This window comes from Haliotis rubra, unplaced genomic scaffold (assembly GCF_003918875.1).
Source record: "Haliotis rubra isolate DU_JTF1 unplaced genomic scaffold, ASM391887v1 Scf344, whole genome shotgun sequence".
NCBI lineage: Eukaryota > Metazoa > Mollusca > Gastropoda > Lepetellida > Haliotidae > Haliotis > Haliotis rubra.
Window position 1 is genome coordinate 620,009 of NW_025767018.1, and position 11,252 is coordinate 631,260.

Sequence of the window (11,252 nt, forward strand, 5' to 3'; positions counted from 1 at the left end):
ACCGAAGGGGGAGTCATTTGAACAAGCGATTGTATTCTGGAATTGCCTTTTTGTGCAGTTTAATATCTCAGTTTGATTCTGGCCGACCTCGACCAATCTCAAACATACAAAAATGTTTCTTGCATATTTTGTTTCCTGAAGTTTAATTTGTGATGCATTTCATTGCTAGTCAGCTAGGCTATTCTATTTGTCCGAACCACAACATACGGAGACAGATCATTTAGCAGATCGGGTGCTGTACTCTGGAATTGATTACCTGAAAATGTCAGAAAATCGGAAAATAACAACAGTTTCCGATCTTGTCGCAAAACCATCCTCTTCAAACGAGCATTCGACTAAGCGCACACGAGCAGGACTCTGGATATGTAGCGCTATACAAATGTCTAATTTGATTTGATTTGATTTGATATACCCGTTAGAAACCCACCCCCACCCCACCCCCACTTTATATGTATACATATCAAAACCTCAAAAGATATGAGGACAGTAAGAGATTTTATATCGATTATATATCAGGACGAATATCATTTTCGTCATTTAGCTAAGAATTGTCAATTCATTCTTGGGTTATCGCGCTAACAATCTTTATATTGGCAAAACCCTCAGACTTTTACTGTGAGCTTGAAAATTATCTCAAGGTCACTCCATTTCACTTGTGTCGGTGAATCTCGCCAATATACCTTGGTACCAAATTTGAACCATATCCATCATTTCTTTCTTGAGTTATCGCCCTAACAAGCTTATTTGATGTATGAAATGCAACGAAAAACAAACACCCGCGTATTTACGAGTGATTAAAACTGTTATTACAATTAACGTAAATATTTATTACATTTTAATGCAACGAAAATTATTACAATTTACGTCAATTTTTATTACAATTTGCGTATTACAATTTACGTCAATTTTTATTACAATTTACGTTTTTATTACAATTTACGTCAAGTTTATTACAATTTGCTGCAAGAATTACAATTTGCGTTTTTATTACAATTTACGTCGTAACACCCCTGTCATACTCCTGGTCCTCTGAAGGGCCAGTCTACGCCATTCCTCGTGTAAAGCAGCTTCCAATTGGGCCAGGTTCTGTACAGGGATATCCCTTTGTTGCACACGACGACCAATCATGTCCCAGATATGCTCCAAAGGGTTAAGGTCGGGGCGTATTCAATCGCGATATATTTCAGGGGGTGCTTAACTAAGTTCTTTGTGTATATTACCGAAATATTCACAAAGTTGCGTAAAACCATACTCACGAACCCACCCTAAATACACTGTAATTTTGAGCCACTTCAGTTTGTGTAAAATGTCTTACGACAAGTATGGGTTGCTGCAGACCAATGCAAACCGGATCTTCACCGGTCTCATGAATCCGAAGGGACAATAAGCCCAGACGTTCAAGCCCAATTGTGCAGAACTACACCATGCATGCGTGCCATCAACCTATGATCTTCGTTTCGAATCCAAGTTTACCACAGTTTCACCAAAATGACAAACGCTTAAGGACTGCATGATTTAAGGATTTCCTCTGAAATCCTATATCAAGTTCTCACATAATGATATATAAGAAATATGGTTACGGTCAACCAGTGCATTACATTGCTGCTGTTGAGATAAAACGCCGAAATAGTAAAGTATATAAAACTGAGAAATTTTTTTTTTTTTTATTCCACTTTTTTTGTTGTACAGCAAATCATACATGTCATACATAATATGTCATTTAACATATGCTTCATTGAAAACAAACTGTTTATGGCAGCACGAGCATTTTCATCTATCGAGAAGCCGTTTCATCAAAGGACTAATTGGATAAAATGGTTCAAACAACCTGCTTATGGTAACTGGACCAATGCTATACATCGAGAAACAAAGTTTCAGCAAGAAGAGTAATTAAATAGAGTGGTTCAAACATACCACTTATGGCGGCTGAACCAATGTCATACATCGATAACAAAGTTTCGTTGAAAAGGGTAATTGAATAAATTGGTATAACCAATGTCATACATCGATACACAAAGATTCATTGAAAAGGGTAATTAAATGGAGTAGTTAAGGAACATACTACGTATGGCAACTAGACCATACATCGAGAAACCAGGTTTCATCGAAAAGGGTAATTGAATAGAGTGGTTAAGAAACAAACTGCTTTATGGCAACTGGACCGTACATCAATAAACAAGTTTCATTGATAGTAGTAATTGAATAAAGTTGTTCAAAACATACCACTTATAGCAGATGGACTAATGTCATACAACCATAAACAAAGTTTCATCGAAAAAGGTAATTGAATAAAGTGGTTCAAACAACCAAGTTATGGCAACTGGATCAATATTGTGCATCGATAGAACGAAGTTTCATCGAAAAGAGTAGTTGAATATATTGGTCAAACAAACAACTTATGGCAACTGGTCCAAAATTTAACAAATTTGTTGTAATCACAGTTAGAGTAAGCTATGGCTTTTGTTATGTTATAGTAATTTGTCAACTCCCTCTGGATCGAAGCAAAGGAAAGTTTTCCTCGTTGAACATAAACTTTGAAAATTGTGTTTTTTCTTACGAGACAGATTACGTTTAAAGGGTCATTTCTTTTAGAAGGAAAGCCCAACAAAATTGTTTCTTTAGTAAACTGTACATTAATTTCCGCCTTACTGTTTACCCAGTTTTGGACTTCAATCCAGATTGAGTTGACAATTTCACAATTCCATAAAACATGACTGATATCTGCTATGAACTTGTGACAAGTTGTACAGATAGGAGAGTTTTGGTATCCAATCTTAAACAAATATTTTCCAACTGGAAGAATTCGGTTAATAATTTTATATTGAAACCACCGTAATTGAACACTATCAGTTGATCGAAATGGAATTTCTGAAATAAAACTGAGAATGATGTCACCAGGTGTTCGCGAAACGGCAACCCTCCTGTTACTGCCGGTATCGTGCAATGGGCTTGCTTTGTAAGGTGGAAATGGGTTTATTAATTTGTTTATCTCTACAAAATGCTGGCCGTTCCACAACGCAGCCATAATATGACATCTTTCAAGAACGGAAATTGATTTAATTGGGTGTTGTCCATTCCCCATATGGGCACAATGTGTGGTGTCCTCCGCCGTGACATTGTTGGAATATTGCTGAAAGCGGCGTAAGACTAAGGAAACTCACTCACTCACTCAAACCGTCTGGACAGATCGTTACCACATCGTACCACCAAACAATGTTTGCATATCTGCGTGATCATGGCAATTAGGAAAGCTATTGTGGACACCATTCGCCCGGTAGCTGATTGTACATCTGAGATATCCCTGCTGTGAGACCAAACACCAATTGTTTGAATTATAATAATGGGCTGGATAAATAGTGTCTCATCACGCAATGTCGGAGGCCCTGTCATTGTTTGTTGTGTGCATACGTTTTCAAACTTTTTTCACCTGATGATCAAGGCTGAGGGAATCTAGACTTGCTTCATTTAGGGCTTTAGCATTGCAGGAAGGTTAGACAAAAGGAAAAATAATGTGGTTCAGGGACTGTGAGACAGACTACCGTGTCGTTAATGTTCACCTTAGCACCGGTGTTGTCAGTGGACATCACTGCACCATACACGTCAATAACTTGCACTCGTATTTGTCTGAAAGTCAACATCCTGCCATGTCAAGAAAGGTAAATCTTTAGCACTGTCCTCTTTTAACTTAGCATAGAAAACTGTAGTACACATACTGCAGTTATGAAATTATATTAAACCCTCTAACAAGACATTAACGCTTTTCAATGAATGTCTACCTGAACGTTCAGACAGTATCACATTTGAAATCACACAAATTGTCAGTTTAAGCAGGGAGACTATATAACCGTTGTAGATTAGCCATGGTTTAAGGCAGGGAGAGGTTACATAAACCAGACCTGGGTCCCGATTCACAAAGCGTTCGTAAGGGTACGACCTAGCGTAACTCGATACTGTATCTTAGGTTTGTTGGGTAAAAGCTAGCATCAATGTATTTAAGAAATACAGTTTGCTCTTCCCCCATGTATAGTGCAATAAAGTATATCATAGTTTAAGTACGAGGACGCTTTAATTCAAAGAGGACAAATTCAAAACTTACCAACGATAAATTTGAGGTAGAAAACAAATAGAAAAACGACGGTGTTGGTGCCTAAACTAACAATTCTCGTTCAGAACTAACTGATGGGTTCTTCCAGTGACGTGTCTCTCCCCCTACGTTAAGACGCACGTTGAAACAAACGGGGAAACAGTTTGATGAGGGTTTACGTTCGGGTTAAATATCTTCTCTAACTTATTTCAATTGCATTTGTGATTAACGTAAACCATATGGGGCAATATGAACGTCGCTTTTCTCCTACCAACGTAAGTTTAGAACCCTAAATCCAGATGAAGCTGACTAGTCACGCGATATTCCACGGATGCATTGCGGGACTGTAAACACCGAGAAAGTTGCCGTGTCGATGATTAATTGTGAGTCGAGCGGAGACATTTTATTAGACAAAAAGCATAAACGTAATGTTTCCACCAATGATGTTAGCCGACTGAAGTAACTGGAAACCAAGAAACGGGATGCAACGGAGTAGTTTACTGTAGGAGATTGTACGAGGCGATGACAACTGACATGCATCGTGGCGTCGGTTACCAAGGGTACTTTTGATAACGAAGGGGCAGACGAGAATGGCAAGACTACAGTGTGACGTCATCCAAACGTGTACTTGATCGCCTCATAAAGTACTGTCGGCGCCTTTGATCATTGAGCGAAACATCTTAGAAAGGCCTATAATGTGACTACTAGGGTCCTAAGCACTGTATTAACGAGTCCTTTCTGTAATGCAGATACCCCAGTACTAACAATGTATACCCTGGTGCCTGCTTTTGCGTTGCAAGCCCTTGTGAACAGCGACACAACAACAACAACAACAACAACGACAACAACAACACATCAATAACAGCAACATCTACAACAAGAAACAAATATATAAATACAGTTATAAAACAGTTCAACAAATCAAACAGAATATAGCACGTTGTGGAGGATCGAACCCATCTTCAGAGTCACTAATGGCTCACCCACTAGGCTATCAACACCCTGGAAACTAGAAAAAGATAATATCTGACATTGCAAAAGGTCACGCTCATAGATCTAAAATGATGAAATCGTTAATCGATGCGCTTGTGTTATACACGGTTTATTGAGTAAAGACTCTTAAGATGTTCATCAGTCGATATGTCTAAACCATCACAAGTGTCAGGCCCCCAGAGGAGAACATTTCCGCTTCATCTGCACTGCTAAGGGAACAGTTCGGGGTATGTACTTGATGACTTTAAACATGCATGGTATTAGTTTACGTGTAAGGTGATTCATTAATGGCCCAGTGGGTGGGGTTCTCCTTTGCGCAAAAGGCTGGAGGCTGTACATATATATATGTAGATGGATAGATAGATTTGTGTAGATGGCTAAGCATAGCTAAGCTGGCTAAGGCGCCAGGCTAGTGATCCAGCGAGGTTGAGGTGTCGGGATCGAGCCCACCTGTGACCGGGTGTAAAAACCTTGGAGTCAACTTTGTGTGCAGACTCTTTCAGTGTTGTCACAACCCCTAGCGTACAGTACACAACCCTGTGCACTTAAAAGAACCCACGAATCCGTTGGTATTTGTCCAGATGGTGGCCACATGAATACGTGCAAACACCTAGTTGCGGGTACAGCAACGTGCAGTGAACATGGACAAAGTACTGTGACTATGTGTCCCAGTCCACCCAGATGTGAATGGGTACCTCGTTAGGATGAGAAGGACACAATAACTCGGTGCGCCTAGTGGCTGCAAGAGTTGTATGCTCCCCAGGGAGTTGAGATTGATAACGCGATGGGCCGTTGAGATTGACATCCAATGATTGAGTGAAAAAATACCAGCGCCTTGAGCAAGCACTAGTGCGTGGATATGTGCGCTATATATATATCCTATAATAATAATAATAGGTACATGTAGATGATAGATATATGTAGATGATAGGTATATGTAAATGATAGATATATGTAGATAGATAAATATATGTAGATGGAGAGATATATGTAGATGGATGGATATATATGAAGATGATAGATACATGTAGATAAATAGATAGATGTAGATAGATGGATATATGTAAATGATACATATTTGTAGATGATTGATATATGTATATAGATAGATATATCTACATATAGATGGTAGATTATGTAGATGGATAGATATATGTAGATGAATAGATGTTGGTAGATGAATCGATGTGCGGATCTCAAATGAAAAAGATGGATGTAGATATTAATTCTCTATCAAAAGTAAGACATTATCTGACAATACAATAAAATTGTATATGTAGATAGATAAATAAAATTGTATTGACGCAAGTAGATGCTTCGGCAGAACATTTCCTTTTTCAACATCATTGCGTGAGGCACGGCAACAGGTCGAAGCTGATCCGTGTACCTTGTCTCGTCGCCTCGTATAACGTATTCACGTTACCGTATATGACAATGTTCACGATGCCTCGTATGATGATGTCCACGTTTCTTCGTATGACGACGCTCATGTTTCCTCGTATGGCGATGTCCACATTTCTTCGTATGTTTTCTTCGCTCATGTTTCTTCGTATGGCGGTGTTCACTTTTCTTCACATGGCGGTGTTCACTTTTCCTCGTATGACGACGTTCACGTTTCCTTGTATGACGACGTTCACGTTTCTTCGTATGGCGATGCTCACGTTTCCTCGTATGACGACGTTCACGTTTCCTCGTATGACGACGTTGACGTTTCTTCGTATGGTGATGTTGACGTTTCTTCGTATGGCGGTGTTCACTTTTCTTCGTACGACGACGTTCACGTTTCTTCATATGTTTTCTTCGCTCATGTTTCTTCGTATGACGACGTTTATGTTTCTTCGTATGACGACGCTCATGTTTCCTCGTATGGCGATGTTGACGTTTCTTCGTATGTTTTCTTCGCTCATGTTTCTTTGTATGGCGATGTTCACGTTTCTTCGTATGACGACGTTCACGTTTCTTCATATGGTGATGTTGACGTTTTTTCGTATGGCGGTGTTCACTTTTCCTCGTATGATGACGTTCACGTTTCTTCGTATGGCGATGTTCACGTTTTCTCGTATGACGACGTTCACGTTTCTTCGTATGACGACGCTCATGTTTCCTCTGTATGGCGATGTTGACGTTTCTTCGTATGTTTTCTTCGCTCATGTTTCTTCGTATGGCGGTGTTCACGTTTTCTCGTATGACGACGTTCACGTTTCTTCGTATGACGACGCTTATGTTTCCTCGTATGGTGATGTTGACGTTTCTTCGTAGGGTGATGTTGACGTTTCTTCGTATGACGACGCTTACGTTTCCTCGTATGACGACGTTCACGTTTCTTCGTATGGTGATGTTGACGTTTCTTCGTATGGCGGTGTTCACTTTTCTTCGTATGACGACGTTGACGTTTCTTCGTATGACGACGCTCATGTTTCCTCGTATGGCGATGTTGACGTTTCTTCGTAGGGTGATGTTGACGTTTCTTCGTATGACGACGCTCACGTTTCCTCGTATGACGACGTTCACGTTTCTTCCTATGGTGATGTTGACGTTTCTTCGTATGGCGGTGTTCACTTTTCTTCGTATGACGACGTTGACGTTTCTTCGTATGGCGACGCTCATGTTTCCTCGTATGGCGATGTTGACGTTTCTCCGTATGTTTTCTTCGCTCATGTTTCTTCGTATGGCGATGTTGACGTTTCTTCGTATGACGACGTTCACGTTTCCTCGTATGACGACGTTGACGTTTCTTCCTATGGTGATGTTGACGTTTCTTCGTATGGCGGTGTTCACTTTTCTTCGTATGACGACGTTCACGTTTCTTCATATGTTTTCTTCGCTCATGTTTCTTCGTATGACGACGTTCACGTTTCTTCGTATGACGACGCTCATGTTTCCTCCGATGGCGATGTTGACGTTTCTTCGTATCTTCGTATGGACATAATGAACGGCTCGTTTCTTCGCGTGTTTGACGGCTCATGTGTATAGTCGTGAACCATCGTTGGCGATGTTGACGTTTTCTCGTATAATATGACGACGTTCACGTTTCTTCGTTTGACGACGCTCATGTTTCCTCCGATGGCGATGTTGACGTTTCTTCGTATGTTTTCTTCGCTCATGTTTCTTCGTATGGCGGTGTTAACTTTTCTTCGTATGGCGGTGTTCATGTTTCCTCGTATGACGACATTCACGTTTCCTCGTATGACGACGTTCACGTTTCCTCGTATGACGACGTTCACGTTTCTTCGTATGGCGATGTTCATGTTGCCACGTATGGCGATGTTCAGGTTGGTCGTATGGCGTTGTCACGTTGCCTTGCATAACTATTTCCACGCTGCCTTCTATGACGACGTTCACGTTGCCCCATTTTCAATTTACATACATTTTTCATCAAAAGTGCGAAAATCAAAGAATTCGAATTGCTAAGACAGATATTGGCTGCGCTGCAGGTACCAATGTTGGCACAGATGCGTCCAGACAATGGTTTCCTTAAACTTCCATGATCACTTATGGAAGTGTTGTAAATATACACGATATGGCACTGATGACTCACCACGTGTCCCATATATACAATACAGTGTTCTGAATAACGTGAGTGAGTGAGTTGGGTTTTACGCCGCTTTTAGTAATATTCCAGCAATGTCACGGTGGGGGACACTAGAACTGGGCTTCATACATTGTACCCATGTGGGGAATCGAACCCGGGCCTCGGATCGGCGTGACGAGCGAACGCTTCAACCACTAGGCTACCCCACCGCTCCTTCTGAATATCTATCTATCTAATCTTCATTATATCTATCATTTTATGGAAGAAATAAAGAATATCTATCTATCTATCTATCTATCTATCATTTTATGGAAGAAATAAAGAATATCTATCTATCTATCTATCATTTTATGGAAGAAATAAAAAAATCTATCTATCTATCATTTTATGGAAGAAATAAAGAATATCTATCTATCTATCTATCTATCTATCTATCTATCTATGTAAGGAATAAAGGAATCTATCTATCTATCTATCTATCTATCTATCTATCTATCTATCTATCTATCTATCTATCTATCTATCTATCTATCTATCTATCTATCTATCTATCTAACCATAAATGTAACATCGTTCACCAGCCAGAGTCTAAACACTAGTGAAACTCATTTAAACCTCTAAGACATCAGAATCTTTTGCATCATCTGCCAGATAACCCTACTGGAACCACCGGGACAATGCCTTGTACACAAGTCTATGGTCGCCATGGCTGCAACGCATGAGTGCGGATACGAACTCATTGAACACGCTCCATATCCACAAGATTATGCACCAGGAATTTTCCACGTCTTCCCTGACTTGGGGAGAGGTTGTCTGGCAAGCGTTATGTAAATAAAGATGACGTCATTTCTGCTACCAACACCAGGAGAAAGCCTTCAACACCAATGAAGTCCGTGTAGTTGAGTATCGCTGGCTATGTGGACATAATCCGACGGGATTATGCTGAAACATAATTAGCAATATTAGTAATAATTAACAACATTCACTCACACACCCGTTGCTATGGATGAGGTTAAGTGATTGACAGGTATTCGTATGTTATTTAATCTATACTATCCAAAAAAAGAAACGTTTAGGCGATTTGTATTTTTAACAACCTATTCATTACCTATTGTGTTCAAAGAATCGTCAAAATATGTAACAAAAGTGTTGATACCATGATTTTACACAATTGCACAAGTTAAAAATCGATTTTACCTGAAAATATTGATTTTGATGAGATTTCTTACAAGGATTAAAAAGGCATCGCCACAACGCAACATAAATCACCTTCCAGTTGAAATTGGGCAGCAAAGAGCATGCACTGTCTGGCAATAAAAATCCAGATTACTTTCGGAAATTGGCATTCGTTTTGAAGGAGTTTCAAGGTCAAATCACTATGCCACGTAATGAATCTGCGACACGGATCGTCGCCATTGAAAAATGCACGCTGGAGATTACCAATCTTCTGTTGCCAGGCGTCTGAATGTTAGTCTGAGCACGATATCACTGCTTGCAGCTCGTTACAACCAAACAGGTATAAAAAATGACCATCCCCGTACAGGCAGACCTCGAGTCAACACTGCAGCCCAAGATCGGTACATCCGGGTACTACATTTGCGTGATCGTACTGCCACGGGTGAGAGCACAGCAGATAGGGTACCTGGTCTTCGGGGGATATCCGGTCAAACTGTACGGAACAGGTTGAAAGAGGTTGGTCTGAGAGCCAGGAGACCCGACGTCGGGACCGTGCTACGTCGTCACTATCGCGCTCAACGTCTCCGTTATCTAAAAGTATCTACTTGGTTGTATAGACATTACCTTCTTCTTAAGTGGTGTAAAAATCATGCACTGAAGTCTATTTGTGTGCGAGTTCTACATGATTGAAAATACAACATTTTCGCAACAGATTTCTGGTCTATGCGTTTCTTTTTTTGGATAGTATATAATATAAAAAATTTACTTGAAAATACCAGAGTACAACGAGCTTCGGCTATCCGTGGAAACAGATTCCACTGTAGTAGAACACAAAGCGGTACACATTATATAATCATCGGTTCCTAGCACCGACGCTACAGCGTTGATCAATAATCCACAGATATTTTTTTCCATTTCTTGAATCCATTTGTATTTGAACCTACGGTGGATATTGACTGACTGACTGACTGAGTTTGGTTTGACGCCGCTTTTAGCAATATTCCAGCAACATCGCGGCGGGGGACACCAGAAATGGGCTTCACACATTGTACCCATGTGGGGATTCGAACCCGGGTCTTCGGCGTGACGAGCCAACGCTTTAACCACTAGGCTACCCCACCGCCCCGGATATTGACCATTGTTTCACCGAAGAAGGGGGATTAGTGTCACCATTGATTTTCGGTGTTCCATTCAGCCAGTTTGCCCTTCACTCCAAATGAAATCAGTTCTGGTTGATAATCTGGACTGAATTATTCTCCTGCATATTCACTGTACCCGTGACCTTCACCTGCCGGATTGTATTCACGTGTTATGTGTCTATTGTGATAGCACAAAACACGAAGAGACTGTAGCTATTGAACTCTTTTCTCTGTGGTTAACTGGATACAGGGCCAACTTCGATTTCATCTGAATTAAATATGATATTGATCTTTTGTTATTGACCGTGTACGTTCATGCTTCATATCT

The 11,252-nt window shown here is 40.3% G+C and overlaps 1 protein-coding gene across 1 annotated transcript; it reads right to left on the reverse strand.

Moving 5' to 3' along the window:
• Positions 1–6,496: 6,496 nt before the first annotated feature.
• Positions 6,497–7,735, reverse strand: LOC124284736 (uncharacterized protein C2orf16-like). Its single transcript, XM_046720841.1, has one exon. The coding sequence runs from the start codon at positions 7,733–7,735 to the stop codon at positions 6,497–6,499; it is 1,239 nt and encodes a 412-aa protein (XP_046576797.1).
• Positions 7,736–11,252: the final 3,517 nt, after the last annotated feature.

Bases quoted from the DNA above. Each gene is read 5' to 3' on its own strand.
- LOC124284736 (XM_046720841.1), bottom strand. From the start codon at position 7,735: ATGAGCGAAGAAAACATACGGAGAAACGTCAACATCGCCATACGAGGA.